The 22,737-nt window shown below is 38.6% G+C and overlaps 1 protein-coding gene across 1 annotated transcript in view; it reads left to right on the top strand.

Annotated features, from left to right (window-relative positions):
• The window catches only part of KCNB2 (potassium voltage-gated channel subfamily B member 2), a 183,652-nt gene that overhangs the window by 8,955 nt on the left and 151,960 nt on the right, over positions 1-22,737 (top strand). The window contains exon 2 of the mRNA XM_056483767.1: positions 6,614-7,298. Within this exon, the coding sequence (XP_056339742.1) occupies positions 6,720-7,298 (579 nt within the window). The 5' untranslated portion in view covers positions 6,614-6,719. The remainder of the gene's footprint in view (positions 1-6,613; positions 7,299-22,737) is intronic.

Below are 22,737 nucleotides of genomic sequence, written 5' to 3'. Positions count from 1 at the left end.
CAAGATCTTACTTTTCAAGGACCAACCCATCCATAGCTGTTAACAGAGCAGTCAGTGCAACAGGTGGGATTGGGTCTCAATTCATGGAAAGACTCAGCACTGCAGTAACAGCTGTGCCCTGGCTGTAGTCTGGCAAGAGCCAGCTATTGCTCACAGAGAAGCTGTGTCACAGGGCAGACAGGCTAAGGCTCCATCTTTTCCCTTCAGACCACGTTGCTTCAAGGGGTTTCACCCACTGAAGCCTCTGAGGACTTGGAAAAAAGAGCTGTCAGCAGCAATTTGGATAATCAAAGCTCAGCTGTTTCTCTCCTGTGCGTGCATGCATGTGTTCCTGCATATAGATATGAATCTGAGCCATACAAAGGATGCTCAGGAGTACTTTGACATGTTTCCTGACACTTCTCACACTCAGCTTGCCAATCCTTAACTGTATGAGATGAGACTTCTCTGAAGGTGGGAAATGGAAATAACGAACAACTCATTTCAGCAGGATGCTTTTATGCAGAGTTTTAGCTATCACCTCAGCCATCTTTCAAAAAAACTGAAATTAAGGGAAAATTCTAGTAGAAGATCCCACAGCACACCATTAAGAAGCTGCAGGTGTTCATATTTTGAAACAAAGAGCAGACATTTGAGAGCTAAGATGTGGCAGCAGATTACAGCAAAGCAGACAATGAAAGAAGAATCATACAACCAAGTAAGTTAGCAGTAATGTGTTTGCTCATTAAAAATGTATTGGTTTGTCACAACCAACTTGCTTCACCTTTTCTTGGCTAACTTGCTGGATCCCAGGTTGTAGGCTTTAGTAGTCAGATGCTGAGCTGGGCACAGGCTTTCTAAGGTTTTTTTAAATCACAGTTCTCCAGCTAATTGGAATCATAAGGATCTTTGAGTTCAACTCCCTGTTCCTCACAGGATTACCTGAAACTAAAAACTAAACCATATGATTAAAAACATTGACCAGATGCTCCTTGAACTCTGAAAGACTTGGTGTCATGACCCCTTCCCTGAGAAATCTGTTCCCAGACCCCAAATATCCTCTGGGTGAAGAACTTTTTCCTAATGTCCGCTCTGAATTTCCCCTTACATTGCACCTGCAAAACCTAAAGCTAGTTTTTCCAGAAAGTGTTACATATCTGCATTATATACACCCTGAAGTTCTTAAGCCTTAAGTCAGTTTTAACAGCTAAAGTAGTCAATGCAACAATTGTCTCCCAGATTTTTCTTTATTTCAGTCAGCATTTTTGCACGTGAAGAAAACCAGCACATTGATCTTAGACTCTCCAGACCTGAAAATAAATATTTTGAATGGGATCACCCATTTAATAATTGTTTAATAATTTCACAATCTCTCTTTTTTAATCCAGAGCTTTCTTGAACTTTAAAAAAAGGTAATTAAATATCAGTACATTTAGAACCAGATTTTATTTAAAAATGTTGAAGAGACTTCCAGCAAATTGTGAAGAACTCTTCCATTTGTTTTCAAAGCAAGGAAATTAATTAACACAATCTTTTCTTGTAAACAGTTTGACAAATTTTGACAAAAAGACACCTTGTGACAAAAATGATAGAAGTTTGTATCATAAAGAAGAAAGAAAAGTTATTCCCTTTACTGGGGTTCTTGTGATATAATCTCTTCTCAGGTACCATGTACTTTTTTTCCTCACTGCTTTAAATGCAGGACATGCTCCAGCAGTGAGGTGTGCTTATGTACTGTAAGTTTTCCATTTTCTTTGGTGAAATTTGTATGGCAACAATTGGGAGGGAAGTTTATGACTAAGGCATGCAGGAGTGATTTGGGTGTGAATCCTTTTGGTCAAGAGGTCTTGGGCGTGGAGCCATGGAAGGGGCTGGAACTGCTCGGGCCAGCTGGCACAGCAGCCTCCCTGTGAGCAGGGACACTCACCTGGACTCCAAAGCAGATGGCTGTGAGCAAACCACTTTTTGGGAGCAGCCCTTGGACTCCCCAGCCATCCTTGCAAATGGCTTGGGAGAGTCCTGACTGCCCTGGCAACGTGACTGTGCAGACAGTGGGCTCAGCCTGAGGGTACATCTGGGCATTAGGCATGCCCATCAACAGTGCTGGGAATGCTGAGGACTCTAATCAGCTATCTCAACCTGAGCAGCCAAAATTGCTGCATACCTCAGGCATCTATGACTTTAATTTCTACATTATCAAGCAGTGGTAATAATGGCCTCCTACTGCAGGGGAGGCTGGGATGCCCTGGAAGCACTTGGGCAGGACAGGGAGAGCTCCCTGGGGGAAATTCAGCACTTTGTGTGTAATGTAGGCCTTGCAGCTGGAAGTGCTGAATAACATCAGAGGCCAAATGCTGAATGAGAAAGATGAAAAGAAATGGTAAATAATTACCTGTTCATGTAAAGAAGAAGGGACTGATGGGAGAATCCCACTGTTAAAAGCTGCATGTCTGTGGTGCGGGGGAGAGCACTTAACCTCCCTTCTGGCTCTCCCTGGATTTTTGAGTTGTACTCTTTGAAGTTTTCATTTTTATTTAATGCAAAGAATTGGCTTTGATTTGAAGAGTTTTATGTAATATTACAGGTATTTTGCTACAAAGTGATTTTATTATTGCACAGGGTTTATCTAGATTTGCTTTTATATATAGGAGTAGAATTTGTGTTTTTCTATAACAATTGCTAAAAGTGCTGGTGAGCACCATGCTGGCTTTGTCTGCCTCCCAAGGGATAGTTACATTTATTACTAGCCCATGGTGGACAAGGTGTATGATGGAGTTGCACACAGCCTAAAGGTTAAGGCAATAAGCCAAGCTGAAAAGAATTTTAATCCTTTTTAAGAAAAATAAAAATCTTCTGAGTTAGTTACAGTAGCTAAAATCCAGAAAGGCAATTTAATGAATTGTAAAGGTAACCTCACTTGTATCATTTTTGTTATAATGAAAGATCCGATTGTTTTATATTAAATTGATAATGTGGATTTTCAAGTTGGAAATGTTATATAGTAACATAAAGGTGATTTTATTTTTTTTTCTTTTTTGACAAGGTAACCAGTTTTGATAGGGGAAAAGCAGTGGATGTAATCTTTTTGGATTTCAGTAAGGCTTTTGGTACTGTCTCTCACAGGATCCTTCTGGATAAATGCCCAGCCACAGCTGGATAAACACATCATGGGATGGGTGAGCATCTGGCTCATGGGTCAGGCACAAAGGGTTACAGTGGAGGGAGTGACATTAAACTGGAGACCTGTCACTAGTGGAGTTCCACAGGGCTCCATCCTCAGCCCTGTGCTCTTCAATATCTTCATGAATTTCCTGGATGCAGGACTGGAAGGGATATTAAGCAAGTTGGCAGATGATATGAAACTGGGAGGAGTTGTTGACTCCCTTGAAGTCAGGGAGGCCCTACAGAGAGAGACCTTGATAAATCAGAGAGATGAACCATCACCAAATGTGAAATGTAATAAGGACTAATGCCCAGATTTTTTAAAATTATCATCGGAGAACTAAAGAAAGTATGAAGAATGAAAGGTGGGAAGAAGGGAAGGAAACTAAAATAATTCATTTATTTCTTTTTAAGTCACACATTCTTCTTCTTCAATGTATATTTCAATGACAAGAGCTCTGTAAAAAGGCAAAAAATCACCCTCATGGTTCAAGATTCTTCACTTGGGAAAATGCATTTTTTTATCTTTTCAGAATGCTGTATGTTGTGAATGGTGGTTCATCCCTTGGTACTTACATATATACATAGCATGTTCTCAACACTAAACATGAAAGTGTTTCACTGTTGACTTCAGTGTGGCCACCAGGATTTTAAAAGTTTTTTAGAAAAGCCACGTTTCCTCAAGTTGGAAGATGCAGCCAATAATTACACTGAAATGTTTTATCAGCTTTACATCAGTCATGGGCACACTAGAGTTTTTGCATTGTTTAAAAAATATGTGTGGTTACTACACTTCAGAAAAGTTAAAACAATGTAGTAGTCTTTCTATCTTTTGTTCCTGCATCAGAAGAAGAAATCAGGATATGGTTACCTTATGATTAATCAGATGTGATGTTTGATTTCTACTGTATTTTTCTCAATATTGCTAATATTAGGGTACTTATTTTCATTTTAAAAACAGAAAAATAAATCCCTGAGATACAACAGTGGATAAACTACTGAGCCTCTCTAGAAAATGCCTGAAAACTTGACTGATTTAATGAAGGATGACAGAACCTCTTTATGAGTTTTTATTAAATTCTTGTGTTTTCTTATGTAAGACAACCTTTAAAGGAGAAATAATATTGTGCATTAAAGTCTAAAAGGATTTTTTAAAAATAAAGTTTGCAAATCTTTTCTTTGTAGAGAAATACTCTCTCATAACTGTTTACTCTTTGTGTAGTTGTCTGTATGTCAGAAGACTGATAAATGCATCACAGATCACTAGGAAATGCTTAAGTGAGGAGATCTTGCAAAGATTGGACTCCCCTGCTTCTCAGAAGTCTCCCCATCATCCCCTTGCATATAAAGCAATGAGGAGGAGAGTAAAACCAGAGAAAGAAAATCAGCCTAAGGTCAAGAGAAAAAAAAAACCAAAACAAACACAAAAGAAAAGGATATGTATTATGCAAACCTACTGGTGCCAGGGCTCTGATTTTGATGGTTCCTTTACCTTTTCAAGTGAAGTTATCAGGTTATCTTTTTTGTGAATGAAGGTAAATGTTACAGGCTTAAACCCTTATGTAATTAGGCACAGGAGTGCTCTGGGTTGCATTGGGAGATGAGGAGGGATCTTCACAATTTAGTGCTGGAGGCAGGATGGGAGCATGCAGAATATTTTGACCCCTACAGTTTTGAAGTAAGTTCAGCTTGAAAGTGAAATTGATGGCTAAAATGGTTGTGTTCTGGGCTGTTGCCATCACTTAGCTTATGCACAAAACAAAACAGAAAAAACAAAACAAAAAACAAACAAACAAAAAAAAAAGAAAATCTTTAGACGTAAGTATTACTCTGATAAGTAATTTTCCTCATTTCTGCTATTTTTGGACATGATAGTCTGTTATATCTGGATTGTAGTTGACTGAGTCTTACTTTATTTGTTGGCAGAGGAGCTTTTAAAGTTTAGATATAGTGAAGTTTAGAAATTTAGATTTTGTACCAGCATAGTCAATACTGTCATGTGCATTTCAGATGACACTCTGGAATTATTCTTTGTTTTTCCTGATATTTCTAGTAAAGGATTATTGCTAGATCTTCACTGCTCTGGTGAGGAGCTGCTCTATGTGACCTTCTAATTCTCTTTCAAATTTCTTTCTTTTCTCATGATGAGTTTGTACCCATCCATTTGTTCTTGTGCCAACTGGTATTTCAGCACAAATAGTTCAAACCCCTTCCAGGTGTTTACTCCTGATGTATTTATAGGTTACAATCCCTCCCACCACAACTTTCATGCTTACTTTGCAAAGAGGATCAAATTCTTGTACACATCAAATTCTTTCACTTGCTGGACTTATTTCACTTCGAGCCAAACAAACTACACAAACAAACAAACAAACGAAAAAACAGATTGTTGAATTGTGGATTTGCTGAGAACAGGAGGAGATGTCAGCTCTGGGAAATTACTAAGCAGGGGTTTCCAAGTTTGGAACAGAAGCCTTTTCTAAGCATTCTTTGGGCTTTGATACTATTGCTATGTTAATATTTAAGCACTGTGTCTGACAGCTGGCAGCAGCAGAGATGGTGGGTGGGCTTCCTTCCTGGTTGATGCTGCTGTTCCAAATTTAGTGACAAGCAGCTGCCCTTCAGAGTTCACTGAAGCACTGGGCACAGCAAGTGAGGGTGCACTTGTGGATTATTGAAACTGAGGTGGCTGATTGCTGCCATGCAGGCATGTCTGCAGCAATTTACCAGGTGAACAGTGGGGCAGAGCAGAGCCTTTCAGAGGATCCAGAGAACAGCATGAACAGCCCTTGCCTGTATAACATGTGCTACTGGTCAGTTGGCCACAAAATACTTGGAATTCTTTTGACCCATTTGTAAAGAAATAAATACTGTGTGGTGCCAAAAAATGCAGCTTCTCAGGATGGTAGTGTAATTTTTTGGTGAATAACATTAACCCATGAAATAAGACAGCAAAGTAAGATTAGAATTGGGGCAAGGAGGGAAGCAGTTTGTTTTGGAAATTTTAATATGTTGCAATTGTTTTATTCAGTTTCAGTATCACCCAAATTTGAATTTTTCAATAAAAGTTAGACTAGCCTCTGTCTTTATTTATAGATATCCCTACAATCTTTCCATTTGCACACCTCACATATTAAAAGGTAAGTAATCAGATTAAGTGAACACAGCTGCATCAGAAACTGATTCTTAAAAAAAAAAAAAAAAAACAAAAACCAAGTCCTTTGTAAAAATTGTCACAGTTTATTTTCACAAATACAGAAATTCCAGTGAGTTTTTCCTTTGCTTAAACATAGTGCTCTTAGCTGTTCCACTTGTTTCACTGCTTCTGGATATTACCACAAAGAATATAACTGTAACGAGGGCAAATTGCAATCATTAAATTTTCATCTGCTTATGAAAGTATGGAAAGAGAGAGAGAAAGATTGGGAGATGCATTGTACATGGCAATATTCTAAATTTTTGTCTTTTTTAGCTTCAGGAATGGATCTGTCTGTCTGAAGAGGATTCTTCCCAAATACTCGTAGTCTCCAAGCTCGTTTTCCAACAGACTCTGGTGTTACAACTTCATCTTTTTCAGAATGGCTGAGAAAGCTCCACCAGGGATCACCAAGAAGTCTTCAAGGTCCACCCTCTCCCTCCCTCCAGAGCCAGTGGAGATCATCAGGAGCAAAGCCTGCTCGCGGAGAGTCAAAATAAATGTTGGTGGACTCAACCACGAAGTGCTGTGGAGGACTTTGGACAGACTTCCAAGGACACGACTAGGAAAGCTCAGAGACTGCAATACCCATGAATCTCTGCTAGAAGTATGTGATGACTATAACCTGAATGAAAATGAGTATTTTTTCGATCGACACCCAGGGGCTTTCACTTCCATTTTGAATTTCTACAGGACAGGGAAACTACATATGATGGAAGAAATGTGTGCTCTCTCTTTTGGCCAGGAGCTTGATTACTGGGGGATTGATGAAATATATTTAGAATCTTGCTGCCAGGCAAGATACCATCAAAAGAAAGAGCAAATGAATGAGGAACTGAGGAGAGAGGCAGAGACACTGCGAGAGAGAGAAGGGGAAGAGTTTGATAATACCTGCTGCCCAGAGAAAAGGAAGAAGCTTTGGGACTTGTTGGAGAAACCCAACTCATCTGTTGCAGCAAAGGTAGGATAAACAGTAGGCTTAATGCAAAGATAGTAGAAAATAGTTTCTTGAGCCATGCATCCTACTTGCAGGAATCAGCAACATCCACTAAAATATTTAGAGAAAAGAAGAATCTAAAAATCTGCATATCATTAAGTGAAAACTCCCAAATCTGTCCCAAACCCCACTGAAATCAGCAGAAGGAACCCCATTGAGTTCAACTGTTTTTAGGCAACTACTGTACTTTGCTTTTACTGTATGTGATGAGAAACATCTGTGTGATTCCTAATGGACTCCATATGAAACACTTCAGTGAAAATACAGACAGAGTACATTATCTTCTTGTTTGTTAGAACAGGATTTGGTTATGACAAACATCCATTCCAGTATTGCTTGTCCTGTTACAGGCACTGCAAATGTGGTGTCTCAGTGTTTGGTAGGTTGTGCTGGATAGGCTATCAAAGAGTCAACAGCTGGTCTGGCATGTTTTTACTATGGCATGTTTTCTCTTATACTACAGTTTAGTAATCAAGAATTAGAGTGGTTTGTATAAAAATATTAAAATATTAATGCTTAAATGCATGGGTATATATTTATATGTATGCATATTTATGTGTATATGGGTACATGTATATAAATAAGTATTCTATACATTTATACACACACACAAATACATATGTGTATATATTTGGTCAGAAGTGAGAACAAACTCAGATGAATCCTGGTTCCAGTTCTGCTGTCTTCAAACAGGCAAGTTGGCTGAAGTCTGACTGATACAATGGAAAAGTTTACCCTGATTGTGGAAATGGGACTGCACACACAGATGTTGGTACTGGTATTTAAAAGAAAGATTTTCTTGCATATTGAGGAACTTGGAACAGAACAGAACTTTGTTCTCTTTGTGGTGTGAAGTACTAATTAATGTGAGGTAAATTTTGGAGCTCATCTCCAGTTTGAATGACTCAAAACAAAAATGTTCCATGTTTAGATGTTCATGTTAAGCTTAACTGTGGCTTTATTTTCTTTTGTTGTTGTTTGTTATTGGATGCAATTCTCTTGGACCAAGGTAAGTATTAAAATATGATGGTGCAATGGACAAAAAAATGAATGAGGATTCTGGCAAAGATTTTTCTTGCAATAATGACTCTTACTAGTGAGGTACAATACACTTTTTTTTTTTAATTTTAATTTTTCATTTTGAGCTACCTAACTTTTTAAGCAAGGGACTTACTTTATGAAAAAAAAAATGTTGTGGCAGAATATAAGGTTCATAACTGGAATAAAAGTGTATGGGAGAAAAATGAAAGTATTCAGAATATTTTAGAAAACGAAATGAATAAATTTTCTGCTTCCAAGCTGCATATTCTGTGCCATATGTTCCTCTCCAGGAGAAAGAGCAGAGGGGAAGCAGATGGGCATAAGTTTTGCCAAAAAGGGTTCAGGGAGGCTGTGTTACACACCGTGATCCCCTGGTGCAAGCTAACATCCTGTGACACTGCCTGCAGGACTCAGGGACCAGCTCCTCAGTCCTGCATGCCTTGCAACATCAGTGTGCCCTAACAGACCTCTCCTCCTGGGTATGCAGGAGGATTTCCTGTCTGAGCCACTCTGCTGAAACACTGCATGTGACCTGGGAGATCACCTGCTGTGGACGCTGCCCCAGAGACATCCAGCAGGCAGATTTATCTGTGAAATACTTCCTCTTTTACACACAGAAACGAAGGCAGATGAGGCTTGAGACATATGCTTAATTAGTGTTTTCCTAAGACTAGGTAGGAGTCTACACAGTAAGATGAAGCAGATGAATAAAACAAAATCATGATTTTTACATTCTTTGCCTGTGACTTACTTTCATTCATTTGCATGTTGAATAAATGCAGAAATACAGGATGGTTAAACTTGCATGAGTGCTTGCCATTCACCAAACTGTTCTTATTACTTAACAGTGCCCCATCATGGATTTGCTTACAAGAAGTTAGGCTGACCCTGAACTTTTAAGAAAATCCCTCTTTGGTCACTCTGAACACATTTCTCCTCAGATTTTGCAGATGCATGTGGCTATATTTTAATTTCCCAAGATGTTTAAATAATTATTTTTTTACCTTTTTATTTTCTTTTCCTCTCATCCCCTAATTTGATTCTGTGTCACAGATCTTTCTTGCTACAAGGAGTTTCACAGTGCACTTGTATACATGTTGTAATGATTTTCATTATTTCAATTGCATTTTGTCTAAGTTAATGCCATTTGATGTGGTTTCTGTGGTTCTGGTAGCTAGAAGTCACTGTAGTACATGCACTCATTTTCTCTATCTAGTCACCTTCAGTCTGTAAATATATATATGAGCCAAATTTATAGTCAGATACACCTGTGGCAACTCAGACAGCTATAGAAACTTGGCTGAATGACATAAAGGAGAGCCAAGACCATCACAACACATTTGGTAACATGAAACAAGATATGGTGGAATCAGTTGGATGCTCTTTGAAACAGGCTGTGTTAGGATCTGTGGCAAAGTTTTATCTGAAGTGTTTAGATAATATCTCTTTTAGATTTTTCATTTTGTGTTTGGTCAAATAGTTTGTCCTGAGACAAGAGGCACAGCCATCTTCTTTCCTCTGTAGGAGTAGAAAGGATGGTGAGATTTTGACAGTGGCAAGATGGGAACCAAGTGAGGAAATATTACCATAAGCCTCAAATTAAACCATATGAATGTGCATAGCTATCCTATAGGTGCTTGTTCAATTGTTTAGATCCTGTGTGGCATCCAAGCAGTTGACAGGAACAGCTTGCTTTTTAATCCCTTTCACATCAAAGATTAGAAATGTGAGATAAACACTTGGATGTGGTTTTGATATGTGACTGTGTCTTGCCACTTCTTGATTCTGCTAAGAGCCCTTCTAGGTCTGATCCAAAGCTTACTGAATTAAGAGGGAGTCCTGCTTTGGATTAGGTATCTCAGGACAAATCCTGCGCCTTTCGAGGTCAGTGAAGGTTTGCCACTGACTTCACTTACAGCAAGGTGAGACAGAACAAGGTGACAATGAATGAGCAGCATGTATTTTACAGGATATGCAACAATAAATAGGAGAAAACAAGAAGAATATATAACAACAAATTAAAACTATGTTTAGCTAGTTAAAAAAAATAATAATATTATAGATCAAGTACTATTGCACAGTACAGCCATGCTTTACTTTTTGAGGTTTTTTTAATTTAGTAAATGCAGATGTGCACCTCATCTCAGTCCCTGATTACAATATTAGAGGCACAGCAGTTCTTGCTTGGTCCTCACCCCAGGAAAGATCTCTGTGGATTCAGTAGACATTTCAGGAAAACAGGGTTTGCCTCCATTTTCCATTCATAAGCTTTTTAAGTAGGATTAAGATAAAGATGTCCAGAAGTCCAGCCATTTCAGATGTGTACAGTGCTATGGAATGAGAAGCAGTGCTGGGATTTACAAAGGACAGGAATTTTGCATATTTTACATCCCAGAAAAGTCCCAAAGCCTGGTCCCCAAACCACAGAGTTTTGCATGAGTCTGGCATTCTTTGGTCTGGAGTAACATCTGTATTTTTAGACCAGGCATTTTTTTTATACTCATTGTGTAACCAATTGTTTGTGAAAAGTGTCTTTTTTAAAAAAAAAGTTATTTTACTTAGCTATCAGCCATCATTTAGTCTTTTATTTGCAGCTTCTGGACCTATACCAGCCTGCTTAGTGCAGCAGCAGCTCTGACCAACCTGTCAGTAGGATAAAAGTCCTCAGCAGATACCAGAATGAGCATTGACTTCAGCAGATGTGAACTTTGTGGAGCTGGACTGCATCAGTGTTTGTGGTTCAGCACCCTGTTGAACTGGCATATTAAGAGAGCATCTACCTGAGCCAATGCCTTGCCAGCCCTGTCTGAGGTGTATTCTATGCAGGGCACTCAAATCAAAGGAACCTTGCTTTGGAATGAGTGTGAATCAAATGAACCCATACATTTAATATTTCTTTTAGAGCGTTAATACACGAGCTCTTCCTTTCATTCCTGTTTATTGGGTCCAATAGCCTGATTATTTTCTCTCAGTTTGTTTAATACTGATGAAACTCATTTGGGCTAAATCCTAAATAAATATGGCATGTTTCTAGTAAAGATGTTTTATGGTAAATATAGAGTAAATGAAATAAGTGGAATATCCAGGAGTACAAAGACCCTTTGTCTACCTAAACATTTCTGATAGTGACTTAATCACCTTTCAACTACAGGAGTATTTTACCTTACAGTAACATTATCAACAAATATCACTCAGATTTTCCAATTGGTATTTATATTCCATGTTGTCCCTTTGAACACAAATAGAATGCAATTGATTGTGATTGATTCTACAGTTTTTTCTTGTGCAAGTCATTTTTTCTCATATGAATATTTGCATCAAGCTCAGTGTGACTACTAACTGATCAAGTATAAAAGGCAGTACAAAGCAGTTTAAAAAATTACTAGTCAGTCACATTCTGTCCTTGAATTTTTGCATAACCCCTGTTGATGTACATGTACAGAAGGGTAAAATATTGGGCTTTGTGTTTCTGCAGCATAGGGTTTGCTTTATTTAAAGTGAAACTTGATAGGGTTGAAAGTGTTCCCTGTTAATTCTGTTTGTTTCACTGCATGGCTGATTTGTCCTTATTTTATTTTGTTGATTTCTGTTTCTCTTGGGGTTAGTTTTCAGGGGTTTTATTTTGGTGTGCATTACAAAATATAGTATGAGTATTACTTCTTTGTAAAAAGCACACTAATTTATCAGCTAACTAGTGGATTTTGGACTACAGAAGGTATAATTATCCCAAGCCTGACTGGAAATTGTGAGGACTTTTTGTGCTGTATTGAGTAACTAATCCCTTTTGTGAACAAAATTCCTTTGGGGAGAAAAAAAAAACAAAGCAGGAGCACACAAGAGGAGATTTAGGCCACTGATATTTATTTAGCTACAGGTGCATTTTTGCTAGGCTTGCCACAATAACTTGCCAAGAGAGGGCCACAACTATTTTACATTAGTGGTCTGATTCTTATTTTCCACTATCTTATATATAATTCTTATGTATAGGTCAAATGTATCATTCACACTGACTCTCATGCCTATTCCTTGTAGAGCAGCTTAGAAGTGGTCTTAGAGTGAGTGGAAATGAGCAGAGTCACTGTGCATGACCAGAACAGAGTGTCATACAAGACACTTCATTTTTCCTTTTCAAATCCTCATAAATTATCTCCTGGATTGTCACAGTGTTCATTCAGGGGTAAACCCTAATTAATGGTTCCTTTTTGGGTTGAGGGTAACCATATACAATCAAAGGACTTTAGGAAAACTTAGCTGATTGGTATGTTGTGAAGAAGGGCTATCACACATCAGCAAACTGTCTGTCAGCAGCTGAATGTTTCCATGAAGATATTAAAGTGTTCAAGTGAAAGAAATACATTTGACTATGTTTGCATCCTTTATGCTGTATGAACTAAACGCTTTTCTTGCCAATATCCTCTTCTTAGTTTCATTTTACACGTTATGTGTCATCCTGATTTTGTGAATATTTCTCCATAAAAAGCTTATACTTCATGTGCTTTACCATCTAATTGTATACCAAGGATAAGACTGAGGAATGGCTTTTGCATTAGTTTAATTCTCACAAGTTTTTGTATTAGATATCATATACCTCAGGGAATGATATTCATTGGAGATAAGTGCTCTTTTCTAACTGGTATATGGCTTGAACTTCTGTTTGACCTCTGGTTTCAATTTATTTTTGGGGGCAATCCTGTCAAAAACCTTTATCCAAATGTGCTACCAGGAATAGTATCATTTGCATTGTCACTTCCAATACTTTATAGAAATTTGTCTGCTGAAGATATGTTATGGTAAAGCACAGAGAATGGTCACTGGTAATAAATAGGTATCTTCACCTCATGATTGTTTCTTCCAAGGAGACTCATTACCACTCTTGGCTTTTAAGGTGAAGTTATTTCTTGTTCCAAATGATAAAGTCAGTCAATGTGACTGTAAGACAAGGAGATTATATTGGATCCTAGTCATTCATATTTAATAACTCAAGTGTTTTAATGTCTTGAAAGATAAGTGAATTTATTGCTTTTTCAATAGATATTATATCAAGGAACAAAGAAGACTGGCAGTAGTTAATTGATTTTGTTTGAAGAACTTACATATGCTCACTGCTGAGCTGGTCATTAAAAGATTATTTACCTTCTTTATACTTCTTATATGAAGTGTCATGTAACCCATGATTCAGCATTTTGGTCTGTTTAAAGTGCCATGGGAATACAGCTACCATCTGATCTGTCTTGCTTCAGAGGTGTTCAGTACCTCAGTTACATACAGGTTCCCTTCCGCCCTGAGATTTTATCAGTGCTGTGCAAACTTATTAAAAAACTTATTAAAAACTTCTATTGGAATAAGATGAGTAAAATGTCCTTTGAACTGACTGGTTTATTATTGGCACTTAATTCTCAGTAAAACAGATGCTGAAATTGTGGAAGCAGTGCCAAGGGCAAAGATGTAGTGACTCATATTCAGGCAGTCCATCCCTGGCACCAAGCACTGGCACCAGGGAATATCCCCATTCCCTGTATAAACAGAGGGGTGAGAATTTTACTTCTGTAGCTGCAATAAGGGGCTTCACTGACTCTGGTTTTATGGGGACATTAAGGAAAATCAAAGGGGATTCATGATGAGTCTTGTTAAAGGGGGAAAAAAAGGCAAGAATAATGATTTTAAAAATTGGGGAAATCCATTTTTGTATTTGGTAATAATATCTAATTGGTAGTGTTTTGCAAAACAAAGTTTTAAAGTAATGAAGAAAATGTGCCTGCACTTGTGACACCATTCACAGAATCATGCAATAGCTCTTGCACAGAAAAACCTACCAGGATTTGGAATGTATGATATTAAAGTGATTTACCAGTGGGTACCATCTGCATGAGAAGAGCTATCCTTTGACATAATGGATAGAAAGCATTTATTCCAATTTACCCCAGCACCTTAAATTGTGTCCTTAATTTAGGAGAGCAATTTAACTCTATAACAGCTTCTTTTACCACTGATCATATCCCTTTTTTATGCTCTATAGTAGCATCAATGGCATATATCTTTTTAAATATGTACTGCAGTATTTCTGGTTAGGAGGGTGATGTTTTGGGCATTACAGCATGCCCCCTGCAAAATCAGAGGCATCTCACAGGCTGGATTTTCAGCTGTGACATGTCACTTAAGCTGTGTAATGCCTGAGTGGACAGACCAGGGTGCTGTGCCTTTCCCTTCCCTTCACCCAGAGACAGATCATATGTCCTAAAAATGTTGCATTTCCGTTCCATGTTTTTATAAGCAGCTGCCAGAGTATTGTCTTCTCTCCTGTAAGATATTTGGAAGGAATCAGATGTCAGGGAGATACACTAATAAATTAAATGATGAAACATTATCCAGTTGAACTCTGTGGGATACAAAGGGCTGCATCTCATTGTCTGGATAAACAGGCTCTGTCTGGATTTTGTAGAGCTGAGAGGCAAAACAAATCTATATGATCCCCTGCAAACTGGCATTTCTTTGGCTCTCTGATTTTGTTGCAAGATGTAGAAGAATAAAAAATTTCTCCCAAGTGACTGGGAAGCCAAACAGACTGTTGCATGTTATTTATTTCAGAAAAAACCTCATGGTATTTATCATGACATATGGCGGACTCATGAGTTTTCTGTTTGATGAAGATATGCGAATATTTGACACATAGCACTGAAAACCAGGTCCTTTGGGAGAATATTGAAAACAAGCAAGTGACACTGGCACAGCTGTTTCAAAGTGACTTTGAGATTAAAACAGGATCCCAGTACAGTCCTTACATGAAGCTGCCACAATCTGCTCTTAACACGCCTTGGTCATTCTCTTTTTGGGGGAGCATGAAAAAGGCCAGGGTTTCAGGTGAGATAAATGGATTTGATTTACACTAGGTGGGACTTAGAAAGCAGTTCTACATTTTAAGTCATTTCATAAGCATGCAGTATCTTTTCCACATGAGTGTTACAGCATTATAGGTGAGTCAATACCTGTACTCCACATACCACGCCTGAGACAGTTCTTCTAATGTTTTTGAGCAGCTGTGGGAGGGGGAAGTTATCTTTGAAAAGCTTGTTTACTTTGGCACTGGAAGCATTAATTCTAAATATTACCAACTAGCCTTTATTTCCAAACTTAGTGTTTGGATTTGTTGGAGTTTATCCTATACATAAACTATGTGTAAGTATATAAAATACTGACAGCCTAACCATTTAAAAAAAAGCCTCACAATATTGCCCATCAAGAAGATGTGTGAGATGGCTGAAGCTGTCAGAGCAGTGGTTATCTTTCAGTATTTAAGTGCCTGCAAACTGCCTGAATCATATTTGGTGAATTTTCAAATCATGGTGTAGCTACTTGTAATAAATATTCATATAGGATTTCTTCTAAAATGCAGGGAAGGGCAGGAGCCATGGAATGCAAACCTGAAGTCTCAGTAAGATTTTATCTGAATGACAAGGTGAACTCCTGAATTTGGTCTTACCTGACCTCTGAGGCTCAAGTTCATTCCTCTCTGAGATTTTTTATGCCTGTTGCTTGTGGAAATGATGTTGTGTTCCCCTAAGCTCCTGCCTAAAACCTGGCACTTCACTAAACTGGTAAAAATCATCTAGGATTTTCAAAGCTGTTCCATCCTTGTCTCTAAAAGATTAGGTAATTAAAAATCCAAGAAGAGCCATTCTTCACCAAACTGCTCTTAAAGGGAGAGCTTTCTTTTCCAAGGCAGCAGTGAGCTCACTGCAGAATGCTGGGGCATGTTTGTTACCTGGAGTTCACTGTCTTCATCATCCTTCATTGAGTCCCTCTTGGTGCAGCCACGAGGGTTGGAGATTGCCTTAAAAACCTCCAGTGTGGCACAGCCAGAGCTATCCCAAGGACAGTTGAGTGGCAGTGACAGCTCCAAGGTGTCACTGGCCCCTTGCAGAATTCCCCATTGCAAGAGATTGCTGCTGGCATACTTTGGGACAGTAAAGCTTGCTGTGATTTCAAGTATTCTTGGGGATGGCATTTTTGGCTAACTGCTGAGATGGTTCCATTTTTCCTACTCTTTCAGTCAGTTGGATTTCTGTGACAGACAAAAATGACATCAAGCTTTGTTTACAAACTCACATTCATGCAGTTTCTTTCCCAAGCACTGTAGCTTTCTTTTGGATTGCTTTCTGAAGGATCCTTGGATGACCTGTCTCTTCTCTTTTACTGAAGTATCTATCAATGCGTTTGACTTTGGGGGAGGTTTTTCTGGAGAACAGTGGATATTGCTAAAATAAAGTAGGTAAGGCTGTTCTTTTGCAGACTTATAAATGTGTTACAGGCTTATTCTGAGAAGAATTGGGAACTAATTTCCATTTCTGTTACTTTCACAAAGCTTTTGTATTTTCATATATAATCTTTTTAAAAATTTGATAGCAATTCTTTTGTGGAGTTAAATGCCATTTGAAAAAACTGTATCTTGAAAAAAAAGTATCTTGGCCTGTGGTCTATATATGTATGCATACAGTTTCATTTTGTAAGATGATAGCAGAGAAAAATTTGATTAGCGCCCCTGAATTCTATTATAACACTAACATTGACTTCAAAGTTCTTTAAGCCATGGCTAACAGCATTTAGCACAAAAGGCAAAATATGTAATATAAAAAGACTACATAGGTATGAGGCCAGTCCTGTTTCACTGAACTCTACAGCCTTTTTTTAGAATTGAAGCAGAATGGACAGACTACTCAGGTCAACCTAATACTAATTTATTGTAATCTTCATTTTAGACTGATGTATTCTCCTGGCTGATGGTGAGGTTGGTGTTCATGGATTTAATTCTAAACTACATATGACAAATTTACTCAAAATGCTGTAGGTGATCCAGTAATAGTGAAATGGTGAATAACTCCCCTTAGCTTTTCAATGCTTCTTCAGTCTCTTGAATTTAGGAAGAATCAACACAGTTTGCTACGTACTTGTATGTGTAGTTTTGGATAAATAAGTAAGTTGAAGAGGGGGCTTTTTAATTAGAGTAGCTGACAGAGATGAGAGCTCTTGGACTGAAAAATAATTAGCTTGATGAGTGTATTATAGAGGGAGTAGATGAGGGCTAGATGTGCTCTTTAGGGAGCATTCTTAGTACGTTTTAACAGGGAATGATGGGACAAGTCTTATTACAATATTGTGTAACTGATGTTAGTAATGTCTGTATGAAGAATAAGCTCTTCTGAAATACTCTTCTTTTCTGAAAGCAAATTAATTTCCTTTGATGATGATGAGATGCTTTGATGGTGAGAGCTGCTATGTCTGACTCACAGGTGTCCCCTCTCAGTCAGATTTCTGTTGTTAACTGAAAACAAATTTTTTAGTTTAGGCGGGTATGAAATTGAAAGGAAAAACCTAATCTTAGAAATATCCATTATTGTGCTGAATCTCTGATAGCATGTCTGGTGCATTTCAGCAGTAATGATTCAGATCAATGTAACTTCAGCATTTATAACTCCAGCATCACTTTGCTCTCTAGCAGGATTTAAAACCAAAACCCAGCCCTCACCTAAGCCCATGTTCCTGGGAAGGAGGTGTGTGTGACAGAGGAGAGAGACAGTGGTTAAGAGAGCAAGGTTACCTGCAGGGTTTTGCTGCTGCCAGCCTTTCATGAAGACATCCTCCCCCAGGTCTTTCTTTTTTCTTTAGGCCTAAACAGAAGAATCTCACAACGGTTTTACATTTTTACATTTTTGCTAAATGCTTATTTTTTTAATATCACCATAACTATTGTTGTAAAACTTCTCTGGAATCAAACCTCTCCCCCCAGAAGGATATTCACCTAAGTTACCTGAGATCTCCATGTTTATAGAAGAAGGGCAAGCAACCATTGACTTTGGTGTGCACTGATTTAACACTGATCTAGCATGTAAGAAAAAATGAAGATATATTTTTCTGTGGATGAAAAATGCTGATAAATTTATTCAGTGATGTCAAATACTTTGACATTGTTTGGTGTGTTGTCACAGTAAGGTAGATATTCTAGGTTAAGGGTGCTATTTCGAAATACAGTTTTTCAAGGAGATTTATAATACTCAGAAAAAATGGGAGTGAGATAAGAGATCAAAATGAACATAAAAATCAGAGCCATGTCCAAACAGCAAAAGTAGTCTTTCCTTTCCCTTCCACACAAGATCTGTAGTCCCAGCTGTGCAAGTGCACTCCGGTTCTTCTGCACACTGGTGTGTATCTCCATATTGTCTTTTGACCATGGCAAACCCTGAAGGCCACCAGGGTGGTGATGATGAGAGCTCAGCCTCTGCACTGCAGTGGTGCTTCATGAAGCCCCACCAGAGAACAGCCCTGGGCAAGTGGAGGGCTCTGAACAAGGGCAGCTGCAGCCTGTTTTGGGGACAAGCTGCCTTGGGGACAGAGCAGGTGTCAGAGCTCTGGCTGGCTCATGTGTCAAAGGCAGGAAATCTGTATCAGGGGCAAGATGCATGTTAGCTGGAATAACACATGTGATTTAGATAATTAAATTGCACCATGTATAAGTAGCCTAATGTCAGCTGTACAGCTGGCATTATTTTATATGGTAAGGGTAAAAAAAGAAAAAGAAAGAAAATAATAGGCAGTCCAAATCACCAGGTAATTTCCCTAAGTCTAGACGAGATCATCAGAAAAGAAGACCAAGGGCAAGCTAGGGAATGAGAGAAATATAATCAGCAAGTATCTCCATGTTTTGAAATCCTGATGCATTGTTAGGGTTTTTATTCCTAAAATCCGTGGCATTAGTACTCCTTTACTTTTAAAAATTCTTAGCACAGTATGTCAAATAACTTCTGTTTCTATTCAGACCTTTCAGTCAAAGGCAGTGACCATACAAAGGGTCTCCAGTTTGCCATGTCTTATTTCATAGCAGGGAACTTCAGAGTAGTGACAGCCATCTCCTGAGAGGGGAGGTCTGATGACTAACCTGTTTGTGGGTGAGGTTATTCCTTCTGAGAAAGCAAAGCAGTGTTTTCTCCAGCTGTGTAGGTCAGAATTTTAAGCTAAGCTGGGGACAGCTGTTCCTGCCTGTTTCCTGACAGCTCTGTGTGTGTTGGGTGTATGCATGCAAAAATTACTGTGCAAAGTGAGGTGCTGAGCTCACTCACACCAGCATGTCACCACACCAGCCCAAAACCAAGGCACCCCAGGAAGGGGCAGACATTGTGCCTGAGGATATTGTAGTCTTTTTTGTTGTGCAAATCACTCCTAGTAAAGATTTAGTGCCACAAGCTTGCCTCTGGGGTGAAAAGACATCTATTAAAGCATGAGCATTTTGTTGTATGTGAGGAGCAAAGTTAATGAGCCTTGATTACAAATTAAATGCAGACAAGTAGATGTATGTTCTCATCTGTCCCTAATGTCATTGTTTTAGTACCAAGTTCCTTGTAATATGGAAGTGATTTGAGATTTACAATCGTTTGACAGACCAGAGAAGTCCTGTTGTACAAATATAGGCCTGAGGTTCACTGCATCTACTTTAAGGTCCCACAAAAAGTTTGTGACAAAGTGGGAATCTGGATCCAGATCTTTCACCTGGAACACCTTTTCTTTCTGTGGAAATTTGCTCTTAAATATTTTAGACTTAGAGCAGGCAGAGTTTACCCTCTCATGCCATTAGTAATTAAATAACATTCTCATTTAATAATGCTGGCAGAGATTTGAAAGCTTACAAGTTTAAGAGACTCAGCTGCCTTGTTTCTATTTCTTTTATTGAAAAATAAGGTATTTTAGCTAATGTATTGTGGGTGTGTCCATGCAATGGTGTACATGTCAGTTGGTCCCAGAGTCTGTTGACATGTTTAGTTCAGTGCTATAGTTTAGAAGAAAATTTATAAATTACTCTATACTTACAGAATTTAACTACTACTTATTATAGTAACCATTTGCCTTTGATCAGATTTCTATAGTGTAGCTTGAAAAGTGAATTAATATTTAATTTCAGTCAATAAAAAAGACTTTGTGGGTGGAAAAAACAAAATAAATGCTAAGAGCTGAGATAAAAGAGTAAGAAAGTCTTCAAATGTATCCAGATTTTGCTTTAGATATTTATCCATAGTCATTGATTCTTTATTCCATCCTGGTCTTTTGGCTTTGGTGAGCAAATATTAAATATCTCTTCTGAGGTGCTGCAGTCTGCCTACACTGTGGACAGCTAGAGTTTATAATGGGTAGAGGCAACTTCCTCCAGATTCTGAAGTGGGTTGCAGGGCAAAAATTATCAAATTAATTCCAGCTGGCCTAGTCCAGGACTGGAAGCTAGATTGTTGGATCACCCTTTGGTGCTATGTTCATATTAATTCACCTTGATAAGAGGCAAAAATTATTAACTTGGATGCAGGGCCGTGCTGACAGCTTCAGTGTTGCTGTGCATTGTGGAAGGACCAGCATACTGAGTGATATTTGATTATGTCATGTGAAGAAGAACAAAAAATCCAGATATTATCCACTCAAGAGAAAGCAAAAAAAAAAAAATATCTTCTTAAATAAGAGTAGGGAAAATATCAGTAAAAAGCCCCCAGTGCTAGGAAAGTCCTAATTAAACCAAGCATGTAAAAACCAACATTCAATCTATGTTAAGGTGCTATGTAAACCATGTAGGTCTAAAAAAGTAAGGTGAATGGAGAAAAATGTCTAGTTTTATTTGAGGATATAAGACAAGTAAGTGTTTCAGAGCCTTGATGGAAAGAAATCCTGTAATATAAAGATACAAAGTTTGTATGAATGACAGAGCACATTTCCCCCTGGAGTAAAGTTCCTACACTTCAGGAGTGAAGAACTCACACTATCAAGAAGAACCCACAATCCCTCATCTAAATAGAAAGAATGAAAACCTACAGCTCTTCTGTCTGCTGATCCATCTGGACAGGGGTTATGAATGGCTGAAGGGAACCAAAAGACTGCAAATGCAAAAACCACATAATAAGTGTGGTAAAAAGAGCAGATGTTTAGACCTTTTGAGATATTCCCTTTTGTATTCTTCCTGGCCTTGGGTGTTTCCTGGCATTGGGTGATACAGATGTGTGATAAAAAGCTGGGTGAGCTCTAGCATGAATATTTTCAGCTCATGCTCCTTTTTCACATTCCCACCACTGCATTGTGCTGGGAGTTTTCTGAGTGAGAGGACACTGTGTTTTCAGTACTTGAAGGTCAAATGGCCCCTTAGCTGGGGTTTGTGTTTGCTTGTTTCTGGTAAACAGTGCTGTTTCGCTTGCTTGAGTTTGTTTAGTGAGCCTGTGTGTCCTTGTGCCTCTCATGCCCAAAAATCAAACAAGGTGCGACTGCAGGGGCTTCTTGCCACTCTGCAGCCTGGAGGGGAGCAAGCTGCCCTGCCCAGCTCTGAGGTGGAGCTAATTAACAGAAATGCAGTTATGAGAGCACTCCCAAGGGAAGTGACAAGAGGAATGGAGCATGTGTTCCTCGCAGCAGCTCCGCGTGTTCCTGACAAAGCGCAGCTGGAATCCGTGTCCAGCACACAGAAACGATGCTGTGCTGCTCCTGCACAGCTGGTCACCATCTCCTCTTGTGTTGGATCCACACAAGATAGCCTTGTTTTCTTCAGTAAAGCCAGGTTTTGATCTTTTGAGGGTGCTGTGCTTTCAGGGCTTTGGGTTTGCTGGGGGGTTTTTTTGTGTTTTGTTGTTTTGGGTTTTTTTTGTGGCTTGAAAGCATTTAACTACTAGTCTTTCTCAAGGCCACAAAATGTTGGCTTTGAGAAATAAAGTAGAATTTCTTTTTCTTTTGAGTGCTAGTGTGAATCACTAGACAAATAGCTAAGAAATGAGCCTTCATTAATCATAGTCCTTGTGCAAAGCAAATGCTGAGCAGGCGCGTGTTGGGGAGTGTCGTGCGTCAGGTCTGCTTTCAGACAAGGCTGATGTTGAACCTTCTTTGTTGTGCAGCAGTGCTCATTCTGTCCAGATGCTCATTTTATTAGGGGTTAGCTAAACACCAAGACTCCTTTGGAAGGCAATTACCCCTTTGCTTCCACCCCTGCAGTTTCTCAGATAGATGGATACAGTCTGACAACCACAGAGAACAAGCTGAAGCCTGGAGAGAACATGACAGTCCAGTAATTTCCCCCCTCACTCCCTGTACCCAGAGGTACACCTCACCATTTTCAAAATCATTTCATCGATTTGTATTTTTTGTACTGTACTTAGAATAGAATAAAACCTTTGAGTAAAAATAAGGGAACAACTGAAATACTGTAAGGAGAGTTTGTACTTTTCACATCTGAATTCTTTTGTTTCAGATCTTTGGCACTGATTTAATAAAAGTTCTCTTTCAGAATTCTAGAGATAATGAAATACGGCAATGGTTAGAGAACTTCATTATATACTGAGGGAAGCAAAGGCAGTAT

The sequence above is a fragment of the Oenanthe melanoleuca genome, chromosome 2, assembly GCF_029582105.1.
Source record: "Oenanthe melanoleuca isolate GR-GAL-2019-014 chromosome 2, OMel1.0, whole genome shotgun sequence".
Taxonomy (NCBI): Eukaryota; Metazoa; Chordata; class Aves; order Passeriformes; family Muscicapidae; genus Oenanthe; species Oenanthe melanoleuca.
This window is presented reverse-complemented; position numbering and strand designations above follow the sequence as displayed.